We start from the raw sequence: 19,135 nt of genomic DNA, 5'->3' as shown, positions 1-19,135 counted from the left end.
GAGGACTGCAGGGTTGCTTTTGCTTGCTGGGAGATTTAACAGATGTAGCTGGAACCTACAGGAAATGTCCAGGGAAACTGGTCGCTGGAGGAAGCTTTTCCTGTTTAATCAGTGAAGGCAAAGGGGAGGAAGAGCAGCAGCACTGCCTAGTGGGGATAACTCTGCTCTCAGAGTTTTGGGCCCTGCTGTGGCTAATGGGCTCTCCAGGGACAAATGAGTTCATCTTCTGCCTGGATGTCTCCTTCCACCAGGTGGGTAGAGTGGTGCTGATCTGCTTTACCAAATGCTTAAAGGACCATGAGTAAAAGCATGATTTTGGCTGTTCTTGGCTGGTTTATGGTTACATGCCAAGACAAAGAGCACCACAAGTCTCCCCGGAGGCAGGGCAGCAAAGCTGGGCAGTGCCATGCAGGAGTGCTCCTCTCTCTGTAATGCTCCCTGGGGTTCCAGGAGCTGCATGTTTCCTGCATTTGTGTGTCTGTTTATCCTCTCCTGCAGCAGGGAGCAGGCACACAGACAATGAGGTTCCGGATGCGAGGCTGGTTTCGTTTTTAGGAGCACTGAGCACCACACCACTTCCCCCTCACACACCCTGGGCTGCCCTGCATGGCAGACGCTCCCAGCCTGGGGCCAGTCCCCCCTCCCCACGGATCCCATCGTGCCTGCTCGGAGAACAGCTTGGAAGAGCTGCTGGAGAGCCACTGGAGGAGAGAACAGTAAGCCTGGGAAAAGGGGCTCCTTTTTTAACCGAGTGTCCACGTGGGTTGTTCTTGCTGAGGTAACGTCTGATGCTGATGGGCAAAAAATGGCTCTTGAAAGGTCTGGCACTAAACAGGGAAGTAGAAGTAAGTTTTAAGTAAGAGTAAGTTTTAAACTCGGTGCACAATGCACATTCTCTTTTTTTTTTTTCCTTATTTATTTTTTTTATTGCCGTTTTCTGAACTCAGAAATGTTAACATTAACATTCCCACTTGGTTTTTGTTCCCTTCTCTGTGTGACCCAGACAAGTGTTCCTAGGAAAGTGAGCTAGTGCAGAGTAGGGCTTTTGTCTTTTCAAGGAGGAAGTAAAGCAGTTGAAACGGTTTGGTACCACTGGTAAGTGCTTTGTGTATATTCTACAGGTAGTTTGTAAGCCAGAGCCCACCACTCATCAATGCTTTATCTCAGGGGTATCTGACAGCCAGACTGTGAAGACCCATGGAGGAAAAGTGAACTGCTCTGACCCAACTAGAGAACTAGCTGTGGCATTGCAAGGTTGTGCAATATCTGGTTCCTGACCTGAGAAAATTTCACTTGCAGGTCACGTTCATAGTCAATAATTAGACCTCAGTTTATTTAAAAATGTCATAATGAAATGCCTTTACAATCAGTATTCAAGCAGTTGTCTCCTACAGTGATCTAGGACCAAGGCTCATGCCACAGGAAGGGCTGCTTGTGAATGCTAATTGTTACCAACAAACCAGTCTAAGTGGTAAATAGCTGCAGTGCTCAGGCTCTGCAATGCCTGTGGGGAATCAATATTGAGAGATGAGAGGTGAAACACAGTACTGGCTCTGCAGACAAATGATGGGCTCTGAGGGGTGTTGCTGCTTAGCAATAAGATCTTGGAGATATAATAAATAGCTCCCTTAAAGTGTCAGCCTGATCAAAAATCAAACAGTGTCAGGAATTGGGAGGAGAGGAACATCAACGTGTTGACGGCTCCTGATGACCTGGACCCCAGTTTTAATTCAGGAAGGCTGAACTGCAGCCCTGTTGAAGTGTTTTTTAGGGAAGTTTCTGTATATCCTTGCTCTGCTTGTGGTTTTTTGGGGTTCTTTTTTTCCCCCCAAGGTTCTGCTTCTGGGGTAGTGCTGTCAGGGACTGGGTAATGGGCAAGTCAGTCTTACCCAGAGCAGCAGTTTCAACACTGACTGAATAGGACACACAGGACTGAGGCCTTAGAGGATATGATATTACATTATAGCAAATTCTGAATTTCAGGCCTTTCCTTACAGGTTTCCAAATTTTAGAGTGGCTTCTGATGTTTGGGCCACGCAGAGCCCAAGGGTGTGGCAGGCACAACACATCCCTCTGAGGTGCAGATAGTTGAGGGAATAAGAGACACAAGCTGAGTTTTGCAGCAGAGTGAGTGTGAGCTGTGGTTTACACAGACAATTACCATTATGAGCAGGACTTCCCAAGGCATAACAGCTGTCAGAAACCTAATTTAAAAGTAAGTAGTCCTCAGGTTGCTCTGTATTAATTAAGTTTTCTCTCTCAGGGCAGTCTTATCTCAGATAGTTCAGTTGTTCCTCAGGCACTACATGACTCAATTTCTCCTATTTTATTTTATCAAGCACCTTTTTAGAGATAGCACTCAGTTTTGCAGCGACCATAATGAAATTAATTCCCTTGTGACCCTCTCTCCCATTGCCTTGCTGGCAATTTTAAGCCAACTTGAATTACCAGATTGATGTGCAAAAGCATCCAGTGGCTATTTTGTACCAATATCCTCGCCTTGGCAAAAATCCCTGTTAAAACAATGCATGTTCACAAAGCACTTTGACTGGAGCCTGTAATAAATATGTGAGGGAGAGCCTTCAGAGCTGCAGATTCCAATAACTCTTAACTTTTTGTTGAGTTTCAATCCTTGCCAAGCTAAAGCATCCTGTTTTTTTTAGTCTTGTGGACTTTAAGCAAGCACTTAAAACTGAACATTCCCTGCCATGTAAGCTGCCTGTAGAGCCTGGCTCTGTCTTTGGTGTTATCTGTGTAGGCAGTGTGGTAATTTAACTACTGTGGTCTTGATTTAAAAGTTTCTAAGTATTGGTAATTTTCAAATTTTCTAGCAGATACTCGTTAATATCTTGGGACTGAAAACTTTTTCATTTCACTTGAAAGAGGATTTTACTCACCTATTAGAGGTAAAACAGAATTAGATGGAATTACAGCAAGTTTTAGTGCTTCAGGGCTTTTCTCCTACCTTTTGATGATTAACAGGAAAAATGAAAATTGTTTTTAGCTTCTTTTTCTTTACACACATTTAAATATATTCTCAGATTTTTTTTACAAACAATCCACTGATCATGAAACAGTAAGTGATAAAACCCCCTTCAGTTTGTTTTCTTCTTAGCACTAATTTTGATCTTTATATGCCTTTACTAATGATCCTTTCTCCCCCATATTTTTTATCAGTTTACCAGGAGTGAGAAAAGACAATGGATTCAGACTTTTTAAATGTGTTTACACAGCCTTCTACAGTTGATCAATTCCTAGATGAGACTGTCATTGCTAAAGGTATGTACTTTATGAACCTGGAGAGAAAAAGGTCCAAAGAACCACCTGAAGAACCAAACAGAAAATGTGCAGTGCAGATGAATTGTATATTTTTCAGCAGTGATCCCATGGTTTTATCTGTGTGTAATTTGGCTGCTGACTCTTTGGAGGCAGATCATGAAGAAGCAACACCAATTCCAGCTGGTTATTTAACTGAAATTTAAATACTATAAGGTTCTGACTGACTTTGTTTTCCTCTTTCCAGAATTGTCCATCCAGATCTTACTGGTTTGAATTACAATGAAGCATCATTTCCAACAGCAGTTTTCATAGTCTGATGCACCATTTTCTCGCTGATAAGGAATCAGTTAAAACAAAAAATGGCAGTGTTTCTACATAGGGCAATTAGTGATTATTGGGACTATCAAACTCGCAGCAGATTTTGCTACAAACTTGCAGTAGTCATATCTGACAATGGTAATGTTTGCTTCCTTCCACAGGTGAGAAGAGGAAACTCATAAAACCCACCTCAAGCAACAATTCCAAGTTGAAACAATTAAAACTGGTACCACTTCTTTCACTATATTGTTTAACCCTCACCTCAGGTTGTTTTAACTTGTTGACCTAAAGGAACCAGAGAACCTGTTGTGTTCAGCCCAGTGCTCAGATCCCACTCTCTACAAGTGGGAATGAGCTCTGAACCAGAGCTTTTGCCTCAGAACAATGTCAGGGTGGCTGGGGCCAAACAGGACCAAGCTTCAAATGCAGTGACCAGTGCTGGGTGTGAAGCTGAGTGCAGCTCAAAAACCGAGTTGTTTCTTGTGTGACACCTCTCCTAGCCTGGGAGATGTGGGTGAGACACACCAGAGACACCCAGTTGTTGCTTCATTGTGATGAGAATCCAGCTGCACTGGTCCCATGATAACAAGTTTTAGGGTTGCTTGTTATCTGTCTTGTCTTCTGCCTCCACTCGATGGAGCCTGATGGGGATAGAGAGCAGAGGGGGAAGGGATGGAGAGCATGCATGCAACTCACCAGGAATCCAGGAGAAAAGCTTTCAGGTTGTTGTAGGGTACATTGCCTGCTTGAGGTAATGTGAGGGGTGAATCCTATTTCACAGGAAAGTGCTTTATTTCCCAGTAATTTTGACAACCCCCACACCCCGTGTGCTCAGTCACTGCCTCTCTCTAATGGCACAGCCCAGGGGAAGGCTCACACACTGCAATTCCCTGGAAGAAAAGTGGCATGTCTCTCATGAGACCAGCACTTCTTGCATTATGGAGGTGCTGAAATTGTTATAAATATTATGAAAAGCAGCTCAAGCTGTGTGCTGATGTTTGTATTATCTGGCATTTATAAACCCGTGGATGGGTGCGTTCCTGTATTACGTTTTTGGGCACATTTGATCAAAAAGGTTTGATTTTTGTGTCAGGCTTTCACAATGTTTCTATACAGAAGAGAAAATCTGAAAGGTGGTGCTGCAAAATGCAATTATGTTGTCTACAGAAACACTGGATTTGTTCATTCCAGATTGCCAAAAATGAAGAGTTTCGCTCAGTTTATTATCTCTGTGAGCTTCAGTGCTTAATCCATTTTCTGACAGAGATTCCTGAAAGAATGTTCTTCATTGTCTAAATTATTTTCTTTGCATGATGTGGAGGTGGAAATTGAGTCCTGAGGGAGGCACAGCCCTCTGGGTGCCCATCAGTGCCACTTGATTGTCTTCTTAATCTAAAGAATTGATGCTTCTCTAGAGAAGGGGTTGGGATGGAGACAGGGACAGGGAGGTATCTTCAAGGGAAGAACAAGGGAAGCAAGGAAACTCTCTTGGGAGAAAGATTTTTCACTGCATTTTCATTTTGAGGTGTCTTTGGAGAACTAAGGAATGAGAAATGTGGTTACTATAAATATCAAGCTGCATGTAAAATAGAAGATGGTTACGTTGGGCAGCCAGCAGCAAACCTCTCCAAGTATTCCTTTCCTCCTTTCTCCCTTTTAGACACAAGGCTCTGCCCTGCAGCTGAGTGGGTCAGAAAGCAGAGCTGTGTGAGCTGCAGGCTGTGGATGTGGCTGAGATAGCAAGTGAGGGGTGTCACAGGTCTGTCCTCAGCACTATTTGCTGCTTTTCTGACTTCCCTCTATATTTGAGGTACTGCTCTACCCCTCACACATCTGAAGCCAGCATTAGCTGAGGAGCACAGCTTTCTGCTCTGGAACATTCTTAGCACAGAGTTTGTGTTACACTTTGACAGGTTCTCAGTTCAGGTGTTTGTCGTTCCTTGTGCAGTTTCAAGCAAGATATTTATATTTTTTTCAAACCCTTTTTACATTTTTGTTAATGTTGGGTAACTCACAGGGATCTGCTATGAATTTTCTCCTCTGTTTACAGCAGACAAACTCCAGACACTCACTCAAATAGTGACACAAGCAATACTTCTCCTTCTTTCAAGAGGGATGTCCATGTTAGCAGCCAGCTGGGGCTACTGCTTTTCTGTTCTGCTTCAGCCTTTCCATCAAAATATATGGATAAAACATATGCTTGGGGAAGTGCTGAGGAGCTTTTTCATGTAGGAGCACATGTGATTCCTTTCCAGCTGTAGCCAGCTCTCCCTGGCTTCCTGAGCAGCTGCCCCCAAAAAGGCAGGAGGGATATTGGAAAGGCTGGTGGGAGGATTGCCATGTAAGAAAACCTCAAAAATGTAATTGGGGACTGTGCAGTATAATAATGCAAAAAAAAGGAAACAAAAGTAGGAGAGGAAAGGGAGGAGTGGGAGTAACATGGATGAGTACAAGGAATAACCCACAGAATGAGTGAAACCTCTTTTCTTACAAACTTCTGCCTGGCAGCTGCATTTGTGTGAATTCTGTGATATATGATAAAGGCAGGGGGTGGGAAGTGTACTGTGCAGTCTTTTTCTTGATGGGAATGGGAATAGGTCTCCCAACTCTATAACCATTCCACAGAATTCAAAGGAATATAACTAGTGAGTTGTCAACCTCACTTGAAAATCAGGAAGAACTGATACTTCCCTTTATAAGCCAACCAAAAAGCACAAAGGAAGTGGAGGTTGAAAGCAAACCAAGATGTGATAAGGGACTACAGAGAAAGGTGAAGCACAGCCTAGTGCTATTCTGTCTAAACAACAGGAATATAACTGCAGCTGCTTTGTTTTCCTCTGCAGTTTTTGATTGACTGGATTAACAGAACTCTGCAAGAGGAACACATAGTAGTTAAAAGTCTGGAAGAAGACCTGTTTGATGGGCTGGTACTTCATCATCTCTTGGGTAAGCTGTTCCTTTGAGTTTAGTTCCCAGACACATCATGGGGGAACTTCCAGATCAGAGACTAAACCTCACAACTCTCACTGGCAGTGACCTGCCAGGGTCTCACTTCCCTAACAGAGGAAGCACTGCACTGAACCAGCTGTGATAATTGCAATTCTGAGCAAAAGCCCCAATGATCCACTGTTGTTTTACATAAGTATTTTACTTCTAAGAAAATCTTTTGACCTGCTAGTCGACACAATAAAAAGGTTTTGCATTTTGAAGTGCGAAATTCAGTGTGTCTGAGAGAAAGGAGGATTTCATTAGTCAGGAGCACAAAGGTGACTTGTGGTGCTCTGAGAAACATTGGATGGAATCAGAACTGTAATATATGTGTTTTCCTGCTTTTAAAAAAAAATAAAAATTAAAAAGTTCGAGGCCTAAAGAACTGGGCTGGAACTGGAACTGATAAAAGTCTAAAAGAGGCTTTTGGTGCTGTGTGGTGCTTGTATAAAGGTGTGACCTCCTGGAGCAGCCTGTTGTTTGTTTCGATTCCTCCATCTCTCCTCTCCCTACTATATTTTTCTTTCCCTTTTCACTCTCTTTGGGGATGTCTTTCAAACCATATCTCCTTTCCACCAAGGCTGAGAGCAGCAGCATGAGCAGGATTGGCAGCATGAACATGGTTGCCTGAGCAATGAGCTGGGATTTCTTTGCACACCATCTACAGGAAAGATTCACTTGTTGGATTTCTGTAGCATCCATTAAGAAAGAAAGTGTTGGGGGATGATCCTGCAAGGAATGACTTGAGTCCTCTCCCTTTTGCAGAGCTTCACTGATTTTACTGGGGCTTTCAGAGAGCCCAGGAGTTTAACAAGGCTTAAAGGCCGTGGGGCTGTGGAAGCAATCAAACATTTAAAACAAGGCTTCGTGTGCTTTGCTGTCATTTTGTGGTTCTGATTTATTTTTTTAAACTTTTTTTTTTTTGCCTTACACTTCCCGTGGACTGTCTAAAAGAAAAGCTGGGGTCCCTCAAGCTGGATGTTGACAAGATCGCGTTGACGGAGAAGAAACAGCGCCAGAAACTCTCTGTGATCATGGAAGCTGTGGCCAAGTGTCTGCAACTGGAGGAGAGTCAGCTGAAGTGGAGCGTGGAATGTAGGTGCAGAAGTGAAACAGGAGGAAATTATCCATCACAGGGCTTCTGCTGTGAGGCAAAGGGCTGCCAGAACAGCAATTAAACAGCCTGTTTTCAATGACTGGTTGAATCAAAAATGAGACAGGAATCCCTGACCCTGACTGGCTCTGCCTCCTCTGAGCGTGTGGCCTGTGGGTCCCTTAACAGCCCTCAGTGTCCACGCACGTGTCTCACAAAGAGAACTTTGAAGCTGTGCTATTGCTAAATCGTGATGTTGTACAAACCCCAGTCTGGTGTCCCACCTCTGTTATGGTCCCCCACGACTTTGGGATCCTCTGCACAGGGAGAATTCCCGATGCTGGGGTGAAGTTTATTCATTTTGCACACTAAACATTGTTTTCTTTCTTGCCATGGAACAGCTATCTTGACAAAGGACTTGCTGAGCACACTGCACCTGCTGGTTGCAATAGCAAAGCACTTCAATCCCAGCCTGGCCCTGCCTCCAAATGTTCAAGTGGAAACAATCACCATCGAGGTATTTCTAGTTCCAATGGGTCCCAGAGTCCTTTCACAAGGCTAACTTGCTTGGAATTGTATCAGTATTTTCTGTGAGCCTTTTAATTTCTCAGCTTGTTGGATTAGATTTAGTTTTCAGTTCAGCTCTACTTTTTAAAGGGGAGAAACACTATGCTGGTTTTCTTCCTTGATCAAAAAAAAAAAAAAAGGAATTATCCAAACTGAAAACAGCTGTTGGTGCCTGTAAAGAGGAAAAAGAAGATATTCTGCTGTTACTATCTCTAAATGTTTTAAAGTAGAAGCCTGTACTCATAAATTATGACACTGGTTTCTTGCTGAGGATTTCTTTCTTTAGGAGAAGGGAGTTTTTACTGGTCTGTCTCTTCAGGCTGTCAGTTGGGTGAAGCACTGTTTTTTTGATGCTATGTGGAGTACTGAGAACTATATAGAGGGGAAAAAAGGAACAAGGATGTAAGAAAAGCTCCCGAGGGGCTTTAGAAATAGTCAAGAATTGCCATCCTAAATTTAAGCATCCTAGAAAACTGAAGCCCTCAGCAGGGGGGATTTTTCTGTGGGTGTCAGGCTGTGGCACAAGGTTATTATAAGGCAGAGGTGACCACCTCCAGTGCTGCAAACGAGTCATGAAAACCTCGTTACTGCTTTTGATTTCTGTGTGTGTGTGTGCCAAACTTCCAATTTTTTTATTGTCCTTTCAACAGAACACCTCCAGAGGATTAAAGACATCAAATGCGGTGGAAAATATCACAGACAACAAGTAAGAGGGGACATATCTGGTTTTTTTACACTGTCAGTCAGAAAAGAACCACTGTGGGTGTGTTCCCCCTTGGAAAAAATAGCTGGGATCATGATGATGACAAAGGGTGCAAACCCAGGCTTGCATATGCATTTGAGCTGTTTCTCTGATTTCTTTCCTTTTTTTATCCCCCCCTTCAGATTTGGTATTATGATAGAAGATTTCTCTTTATTCCTTACCTAAACTTCTCTAAAATAATGTGCGTGATTATTTCTGAGGCTTAGTGTGGAATTTCATAGCAAATACAGTAATAGAATTCCAGTACTGTAAATCTACCTGTGCTAGACTAAACTAGAAATTTTCTAAAGCCACAAAGGTTTAAATGTATTTTTAATTTGCTGCTGTTGTGTCATTAAATGAAGAGAAAGGAGGCAATTCCTTCCTTATTTTACTGAGAAAGAAAGGTTTGCTGAGTTTATGAGGTACTGCCGTTGTTAAAGGAGTTAAGTAGTAAGATACCATTTATATACTGAGAAAATATGGATATCATTGCAAGAACTAGAAACAGATTTTCCTACTATCATTTTTATATGCCAGAACATCTTCAAACTCTAATATCATGAGCAGCTTATTGGAAGAGGATATTAAGGATTGTGCTTATAAAATTCATTGGTCTGTGGGCCAGTTAAAATCTCACAGGCTTCCAGGAGCTTATGCAGATATAAAGTGTACTTAAAAATGTCTCTTGGAAAGTCACTCTGACATGAAGTTAATGGCACTTGGAGCTCTATCTCCTGCTTTACAAGATAGCAGATAAGCTTTGCTTATGAATAAGATTGGCTCTGCTGAATGATTTTTCTAATTCCTGCTTTTTATTGCACTTCCAGAGAGAGCACAGAAGCGCAGTCAAGTAAGTGCTGGCACTGCCAAGTGCAGTGTTCCATCATTGTGTGCTGTTATACACCCTGTCCTGAGCCATTTTTACCTCACCATAAAATCAGTGTGCTCCCACTAAAGTCAACAGAGACTCAGAGATTTTTTCTCCTGGTGTTTTTCTCCAAATGTTAATGTCTGTTCATATGATCACAATACATTTTGGGAATTGGGTGGCCACTTTGCCCTTGGATTACAGGCAACAGATGGGAGGTGAGACAGGAAATGATGACCCAACAAAGCCTTGTCCGGGGGCAAAACATGTCATGGATTTATGGAACTGTTTATGACCATAAAGCCTTCAGAACTGTGCTTGTTGCTCCCAGTTCCAAGGCACTTTCCACAGTTTGCAAATGAGATTTTGAAATCTACTGGTGGCAGCTCAGTAAAACCAACATCCCCAGAGTTTTTACCCTTTAGTGCTTTTCAGGGCTGTGAAACACTTGAAGTGAAAAATATCCATGTGCACAGAGCCTGCAGAAGGTCTGGGCACTGCTCAGGCTTCAGTGGGAGCTGCTCTTCCTTGTAAAGAAGGTAAAGGAGCACGTTGCATCCCCAGAGAACCAAGGCAACTGTTTTAACTCCCTGCTCTGCCCTTTATTTTGGTGTTTTCATGCTTTGCAGAGGTCCAAACTATGTCATTTAATACGTATTTATCACTTATTCCACTGGGTGTTCTCTAGTGTGGGCTGAAATTGTGAAAATAAAAACAGGAAAAAAACCAAACCCCAACCCAACCCATAATTAGGTGTTTCTTTCAGTGGGTTGGTTCTGCTGTGAAGAGAAATCTGCAATTCACTCTTCCAAATGCTCACTCCCTCTGTTTTTGATGCAGAGAGAAATCCCAAAGCGTGGCTCCAGGAGAGGGCTCTCCAGTTTGCTCGGTGGCTGCAGGTTTCAGGCTATTGCTCAGGGATTTGTTTGAGGGATTCACCTTTTCCCTGGCACTGCTCCTGCAGCAGCCCCTGAACAGGGAGAGCAGGGAAACGTGAGGAAACCCCTTCACAAAGGAGGCTTCCCTGTCGCTGTCTTGTGGGAGGAATCTTCCTTAAGCAAAGCTCCCTTTGCTTTCCTGCAAAAGCTGCTTCTCCATTTAAAAAAAACAACAACACTGGTTTTCCTGTAGAAACTGGCTCTCCATTTAATTCTGCTACCAGAGTGCTCTTCATTTTCAGGAGTGTTTCAGAGGCTTTGTTCATGCTTGAACCAGTGTCGTGGCTGGGTGAGGAGCTGGATCCTGCTCTCACTAAACCTGGGCTGAAAAGGGAGGTGAGGGTGGGCATTCCATGTGTCTCCTTTCCTTAGAAATGAGCTGTGTACCAGCTCAGTGCCAGCTTCAAACTGGTCGTTTTTGAGGTCCCAGAGTTTCCAGAGGAAGGGCAATGTCTCCAAACTGGTGGTTTTTTGAAGGAAGGAGGCTGGTTTTTCTGCAAATTTGATGTACCTGATGTTTCTGCCTGGGCAGAGCAGTAAAATGAACAACTCTTCTTCTCTGCTCCCAGTATTTCATCCCAGAGGTTCAGGGTCAAAAGGACCATAAGTGAAAAGAGATAAACTTGGCCATTGCTCAGACTGGTGGCAGCACAAATCTTGAGAACCTCTGCAGGGAATTACCTTCAATAATTTCTTTATTGAATGATTCAGTTCAATTCAATAATTTAATTATTGAATGAAATAAATTGTCTTCTCTGATGCAGTCAGGCCAAAGGGAAGCCTGTCACCCTGTCCTCTGATAAATACAAATAAAATAAAATAAATAAATACATAAATACAAAAGCAGGATCTCTCCCCACCCCCCTACAACTCTGTTCCTCCCTGGTTTTTAAGTTGCAAATACCTTTCTCCTTCTGGAGCCACATGAAACCTCTGAGCTGACAGTTATTCAAAATAAAACCAATTAATGTTGTTTTGATACAGATGACGCCTTTGATGAATTATTTAGCCGTGCTCCAGATAAACTGGAGGCTGTCAAAAAGGTAATTTACTTTTTTTTAGTAGACATCAAAATCTGTTAGGCAAAACATAAAAGTTAAATCTCCACTGAAAAAGTTATTTTTTACTTCCCCCTCCCCCTCTTCCCCTTCTGTTTTCTTTAGGTGTTTTTGCAATTTGTCAACCAGCACGTTGGAAAATTAGGATTAAGTGTGAAAGACATTGAATCTCAGGTAACCCATGTTTTGTCAGTGTTTCCTCTCACCACTAGGAATCCTCCTTTTTGTTGTAGCAATTTAAAATCTGGCAACATAACAATGATTTCCAGGTTCAGGTTGAGACATCAAGCTTCAGCCTCTGAAGTTATTGAAAAAGTATTGAAAAAATACAGTCATTTATAGTTACACATTTGTCACTTGTGTCTCTCTCCACACCTTGGAATAGTTTGCTCTAACAGCCGTCCTTTTACAAGGTCATATCTTCACTAATATGAATTTGGGAGCCTTATCTATCTAAATATGAAGTTCACTGTGGAAAAGAGGTTGAGGGAGCTGAGTCATTAGACTGTGATTGCCAGAGTAACTAACATTTAAATTCCTTTACTGCTGCAATGGCATTTATTGGAATAATTTACTAAAGCCAAATAATTTTCAGATCCTTCTTCCTCTAGTTTTCAGATGGAGTTATCTTACTTATCTTAATTGGACAACTGGAGGGTTACTTTCTGAATTTGAGGAACTTCTTCCTGACTCCAGCCAGCACCACGGAGATGGTGGGTTGTTCTGTGACCACTTAGAGCTTGAGACATCAAACATCTCGTGTGTTCAATGCCTTTGATGTCAGTGGAGGGCTCTGCTGCTGCTGTGTGTGAAGTCAGACCCCTGCAGGCTTTGCAGGGTGGGTGTTTGGGACTCCACAAACACACCTTTGGTGCTGTTACAAGACCTTGGTGTCTTCAAAATCAGTGTCTCGTGGGAGGCAAACAGCTGTTCCTTGTGTTTCTTTGGCACATCTGAGCTCCTGGAGCCTCCTGGTGAAATCCAGAGGGTCTGAGTGGTGGGGAATCAGGGGGCTATCCCCTACAAGCCTGTCCTGCAGACGTTTTTAAGTGGATGACGCCCCTTGCATGGCAGAACTGGATCCCTCTGGGTTTATCTATGCTGTCCTAAAAATATACCTTAATCAAGACATGGCCAGAACACCTTGGAGGCCCCCTCTGCTTGGAAAGCTCTGGAGAGTTGACATCCTTTCCTCCCTGGAGGCTGGGAGCTGTAACCTCCCCAGCCAGACCTGCTTGGCAGCTTTTGCAACCTGTAGCAGGCAGATTTCATCTGTGCTTTGGAAGTAAAAGCTGTCATCAGCCAGAAGGTACCATGTGCTGGGCTGCCTCCTCCACAGGTCTGGAATGTTGATATGTTTTGAGATATTTGAGATATTTTCAGCTTGTCTCTGCTGTGGGCAGGGGTTTTTCATTTGGGTCACGGAACAGCTCTGAAAATCTTGACACTGGAGCTGTTTTGGCTGGGTTATACTCAGATTTCTGAAGGTGAAATGTGTCAGATCCTTTTCAGCTGAGAAGGAAATGTCTCCTCTGGTGTGGTTTGCATTACAGCTTCCCCACACAGATAAAGCTTTTGTCTGATTCCCAACCTTAGCACAGTCAATGTCTTATTTGTAATGGAAATTCTCAGAGGTCCCATAATAATGAATAAATATTCCCATGGAGCTTTTCATCAAAACATTTGAAAGCACAGTTGTTTGAGACCTGTGTTCAAACACCAACATTTCATTGCTGTCAGCTGAGTAACTGTTTAAGGTATTAGGAAAAATAGATTTATTTTCTTTTTAAATCTAAGAACAGGGAAAATATATTTTGAAGGACATTTCCTTGGAGCAGTTTTTCTTCCCTTTCTCCTTCACCCAGTTTTCAGAATTGTTAGGCCTGGTCCATTGACTTGGAAAGAAATTTTTAGCTTTTTCATTAACTTTATCCAGAGAAAGTCAATGAATATTTTCTTATTTAAAATTTCACAGATAGCCATTTTGGTTTTGGTTCAGCCCTATTCAAGCCTCACAGATTTCTCTCTAGAAATGAGATATTCCTACAATTCAGGTACAAATCAGAGCTCTGACTTCCCAGTTCTTACCCTGCACATCACTGGCATCAGAGAAGAATATAATGGGGTCAGGCACTGCTTCAGAACTGTTCTTTCCACTGGAGTAATTTCATTTTAGCAAAGCTCCTTCCGAGTACTGGGCTTGCTGTTGAACAGTTTGCCAAAGTGGTATTTAGCATTTGTTTCTCCTCTGATGTTCATTACAAGATGCACAGTGGGATGACACCATAACTAAAAATATTGATCGACCCTCGTTCAGCTGTCATTTGGACATAAAATATGTCTTTTGATTCCCCCGTGCTTTCTGACTCCCTGTCATTTTAGACATTAATTGGTGCAGCAAAGTGGGAAGATGTAACCTTTGCTGAGATTGAAAAGATCTCGTTTGTGTTGTTCAAGTGATGACAACCACAGGCACTGTTCTAATCGACTTCCACTCCAGCTGAAGGGACAGCTGGACATTCAAAGCTTCACTTCATGCACTGCAGGGAGGGGAAATGAGGCTGGAAGGAGTGAGAATGAGGAGGAAATGGATACCAGAAATAGGGAGGGATAGGGGGGTGAGGAAACCAGGAGCAGATGAGCCTTAAGTCCCTTCTAACCCAAACCATCCCATGATAGAAATCGAGATGTGATCAACCTGCAGGTGCAAGAAGACAACTCTGTGTGGGGGTGGGTTTGTTGCAGGTTTTTTTGGGTGTTTATTGCCCAAAAAAATGAGGTTTGCAGGTAACTGTAAAGAAGTCCACCTCTGGGTGCTCATGTGCAAGGAAAAGTGTGCATTCTGTGACAAACAATATGATCACAAAATAGGTCAGGTTGAAATTAGGGGTGAGCTTTGTAAAGTCAGGAGATGAAGATGATGAGGGCCCCTGGGCTTCTCAAAACTGTGTGAACTCAGTACTTTTGCCAAAACAGGCCCAGAGCTGAAACACCCCAAATGTCCTGACTCCTGTCCAGTTGTAAATCCTGGAGGATTGTCCAGCTGGAAGTGCAGCTGGATAAAACAACTTCCTTTTCAGGCTTTCTTTTCTTTGGTAATTATCAGGGTTTCTGTCTGAAAATTCATGTTGAAATCTGCGTGTTGTCATTCCTTGAAAATCTCACATGCATTCCAGAGAGGGAAATGTGTCCCTTTTACCTGTGCTGGTTCAATAAGGAAACAATTTAAAAAAACATTCACAACTGCTGCTGAAAACATTCACAACAATCATTGTGTGATGCTGCTTTGATGTGGGAAGGGAGAGAAAAAACAGAGGAAAACTTAGAAAAAAAACCCCAGCCATAGATGTGTTTAATTTCTCATGAGTATTATTAAAGGATATCATTTATGCTCTTGTTGTGTGTGGACACCTTTATGTGGTCCAGCAGAAACTTAAAGCTCACAAGTACAGCTGACCCAGAGATTTCCCATTGGGAAATTCTGAATGAGACATGCAAAACTTTTTCCTTCTGTATATTTTGTTTGTTTCAAGTGTGGTAGGGATGTGGGCATTGTTAAAAAAAACAGAAATAAACTCCATGCATCTATTAGATCCGGTTAAGGATCTGGCCTGTTTTCCCCATGGGAGCATCCATTAACACAGGTCTTTCACTTGTGGAGGTCTATTTTTGACTAGATGGATTCCTCTGCCCACCTCATGGGATATGTTTTGCTGGAGATGGATTTTACATATAATTTTATATTATAATTGGTAGAAATTCTGAAGAGCACTCCATGAAAACTAAGGAGATGAATATGAGTGCATATTTATGAATCAGTATCTTTAGCTACTAGAGAAATATTTTCTAAAGCCTTCTGGCCACTGCACTGTCGGGGAGAAAATATTATAATATTTTCTATTATATTAATCTCTCTCAAACAGCTCCACAATGTTAACCTTGCCTTGGACTTGCTGGCAGATGGAGGTCTTCTGAATTTTTCTGTGAACTCTGAAGGTGAGTCATGGCATGCAAACTTGTCTGGAATAGAATTGCTAATATCCTGGCTTAGCAAAAATTAGATTAATTGCAGAGAGCAGGTTCTGCAATGTGACACATTTCGTTATATGGCTGCCCCACAGCTCCTCGTTCAGAAATGAACAGTAGTGGTAAAATAAGACTTCTTTTGAACAATCGTTATTTCTCTACTAAAAAAAAGTTGGATTGTTGTAAGTTTAGTAACTTTACACTAAAACTGGTTGGTAATTCAGTATTTGTTAAAGATTTAAACCAGTGACAGCTCCCAGGGAAATTACAGCAGTCGAGCTGGAGGGAAAATTATCTTCCCATCTCATAAAAAAGTTTCAGTGCATTAAAAGCAAGTTTGTTTCATGTGGGAAAAAACCTTGCAGAATATGTCTTGAAAATCAGAAACACTGATCAATCTGTTTAAACCCAGCAGAGCTGGTGGGTCAGTCTCCTGAATATGAAAATCATAGGTTTTAAGCTTTTTTTATGCTTGGTTCAGACCTGGAAGATGAGTATTGATCCAAGTGAGTGCTTTCATCACTGAATAAATGTACAGGCATGTTCCACCACCAAAAAAAAAACCCCACAACCAAAAAAAAAAGCTTCATTTGGATGAGTTCCAATTTTCCAATTAAAAAAATATGGTTCAGAAATTCCACAAAGAATGGTTTATCAGCTCCTGGTGGGACGAGGGATGTGGGTACATTAATGGGTGGTGCTGGAACTGCACAGCCCAACCCCTTGCAGGGCACAACCCCCATCCTTCCTCCACCAAGCCAGGATAAGAAAGTCAAATCTTTATTAAAAATGGAAAGAATTATCTCTACCCCTGGTAGTTACTTCTGAGAGAGTGGGGGGTGGTGTTTGGCACGTGACACTTGGAATCATGGAGAGGGAAAGATGGAATTTAGGACTTTTGATTTTTTTCTTCTGTTCTCTTTTTTCCATGAATGATTTGGTGATGTCAGCAGTTTGCTTGTGGGCTTTTTGCTGTGTCACGCAGAGCTGGGAGTCTGAAAAGCTAAATAGCCTTTATTTATGTTGATGTTAAAAGAGTGAGCTCAGGTCTCCATGCTGAGATCCACCTTCTGTATGAAAGGAGATAAATCCATGCTTTCCTCCCTTCCCTCTGGCTGTTCTGCACTGCCTCAAACATAGAGTTGATCAGGATAAGAAATATTGGTGCCAACATCTCCCAAGTCCTTTTTAGCTTCCCAGGGAAAACCTTCAACTAGTGAGTAAATTTAATATGATTTAAGGGTACTTATTACAGCTACGCTACTTAGGCTGCTCGAGGATCTCATTTACCAGTGTTTTATTGTTAATCTTGCTCCCAGTGATTTACAGCGTTGTAAGAAGAACAGTAAACCCTCTAAATCAGTTGCCCTCTTCCACTGCAGTTATTAAATACAAGAGCAGTTTGTTTAGCCAAGAACACAGAAGCTGGAAAACTAAATGAAAACAAACAAACCAAAAAAAGAAAGCAGCCAATGGCAACGAAAGATGATGGAAATATTGCAACAAAAAAATAAAGTGTCAGGTAATTCCCAACATGGTTCCTGACACAGAAGAATCATAAACAACTAAGGCTAGAAAGCCCTATTAAATTATCTACTCTGTTCTCTGCTAGTGAAGCATTATTTCTTACTATGCATTATTTACTCTGTCTTACAGCAAGATAGGGCAGTGGAGGTCCCTTTTCCTCAAGTTCCTTTAATAAATAATTAGTTTTCTAGCTCTGTAGTTCCTATTTTGTTTCTTGTTGCAATTAGATTGGCTCAGTTCCCATTCTAATTGGGGAAAGGTGGAAGATCCTTTGGCAGTTGCAGTCTCTTTCTGTTCCAGGCATTGCTAATACTTCCCCTCTGCTTTTGTTGCCCCTGGTTTGTGTATCCACAGATATTGTGAAGGGAGATATGAAGACTACAATGAGGATTCTCTATTGCTTGTATTCCAAGTACAAGACCAAAGAAGCATGAAGGACAAGGCCAAAAGCTTGAGCTTTTTTTTTTTTTTCTCCCCCAGCATGTCACGGTGTGATTTTTGGATTCCCAGCTCTGTTTGCCGCTGCTTCTGTGCCTGAACTTGTGTTTGACACTTGCTGTGTTAACACTGCATATGCAAGTCTGTTGTTCATGCAGCCTTTCACATATACAGCCTGAGTAACTTCAAATATTGTGTGTCCATGGCCAGTGTAATTCTGTGGCTGTAGCTCTTGTTCCAGACCCTGCCTTTTGTTTTCTTCAGTGCTGCAAAGAGGTGCAATGTGTGTTTTTTCTGGACTCCGCGTTCTTTGCTCCTTAAGGTGAATTTGGAAGTTGTTGTTGCAGCCTCCCCCCTTTTCCTGCTTCTGAGTCGCTCTGGAAACCGGAGAGGTGAAGACTGACACCCACTTGAAGCTCAAGTTCAAAACCTGCTTTGGAGAGGTGCCCAGAGCTTGTCAGACAAGAGGATATGGATTGGACACCAAGTGAATAGGCAGCAGAAAGGAAATCTGAACTTACCAAGTGTTTAATGAATGTTCTACTGCTCAGATATGGAGAAGGAACTAAGATCAATGTGAGACTGTGCAGTGACACGGGGCTCTGGAGGAAGATACCCTGCTTTCCTTGCCAAGCCAGTGCCAAGCTGTGGCTGGCTCCAGCCTGTTGCAGCCCCACTGTAATCTTTGACTGGCAGGAATCCCAATTCCTGTGTCAAGCAAGAAAGGCTCACATGTCCACACTTTCTCTCCAGTAAGAGGTGGATAGTTGCTGGCTTCCTCTGCAGCTGGGAGAGACCATCATGGGTGGGATTAGTGAAACTCAGCTTCCACCACTTCTGGCAGCTCAGTTGTGCTGCAGGGGCTCTCAAACTCCTCTGAGACTCTCCCAGCTGAACTTATCCAGCCACCATCCCCAGGCATCCCAGCATCTCCCTCTGGATGTGTCAAGGCTAGCCACAATTTATGTCAGCTGTCACCCTCGGTCCTCCTTGGGGGTTTTAAATCACAGCTCTTTCAAAACCTCCATTTACTCCCTTGACCTTAAAATTATGTCATGTTGCAGAAAACTAGAGATCTAATAATAAAGTTTTGGTATTATTGTGGCTTCCATCTAAACTGATTTAATTTCCTGTCCTCAGTGCCTCTGACATTTGATCTCTGGTCTGATCCTCCACCTGTGTGTTAAGGGGAAAGCAGAGCTCCAGTGCTGACATTTACAGAGGAGAATTTGTTGTGTCTACCCCTGGACACAGAGCCCAAGGAAGATCCTTAGATAGCACTGCTGAAAA

General features: G+C 42.5%; 1 protein-coding gene across 7 annotated transcripts; it reads left to right on the top strand.

Annotated features, from left to right (window-relative positions):
* Window positions 1–576: 576 nt before the first annotated feature.
* PARVG (parvin gamma) lies at window positions 577–19,063 on the top strand. 7 transcript variants are annotated; one of them, XM_027660875.1, is made up of 14 exons: window positions 577–716; window positions 1,004–1,095; window positions 3,186–3,279; window positions 3,759–3,823; window positions 6,441–6,543; window positions 7,540–7,680; window positions 8,080–8,195; window positions 8,896–8,951; window positions 9,818–9,840; window positions 11,781–11,839; window positions 11,960–12,028; window positions 12,466–12,567; window positions 15,778–15,850; window positions 17,888–19,063. In XM_027660875.1, the coding sequence occupies exons 3-14, from the start codon at window positions 3,201–3,203 to the stop codon at window positions 18,022–18,024; spliced, it is 1,023 nt and encodes a 340-aa protein (XP_027516676.1). In that variant the 5' UTR covers window positions 577–716; window positions 1,004–1,095; window positions 3,186–3,200; the 3' UTR covers window positions 18,025–19,063. The 7 variants fall into 7 exon arrangements, with proteins under 7 accessions (XP_027516676.1, XP_027516675.1, XP_027516674.1 ...); XM_027660874.1 differs by having other exon boundaries at window positions 3,178–3,279; XM_027660873.1 differs by lacking the exon at window positions 1,004–1,095 and having other exon boundaries at window positions 3,178–3,279.
* The last annotated feature ends 72 nt before the right edge of the window (window positions 19,064–19,135 follow it).

Source organism: Corapipo altera, unplaced genomic scaffold (assembly GCF_003945725.1).
Source record: "Corapipo altera isolate COAL_440 unplaced genomic scaffold, ASM394572v1 239, whole genome shotgun sequence".
Lineage (NCBI taxonomy): Eukaryota > Metazoa > Chordata > Aves > Passeriformes > Pipridae > Corapipo > Corapipo altera.
This window is presented reverse-complemented; position numbering and strand designations above follow the sequence as displayed.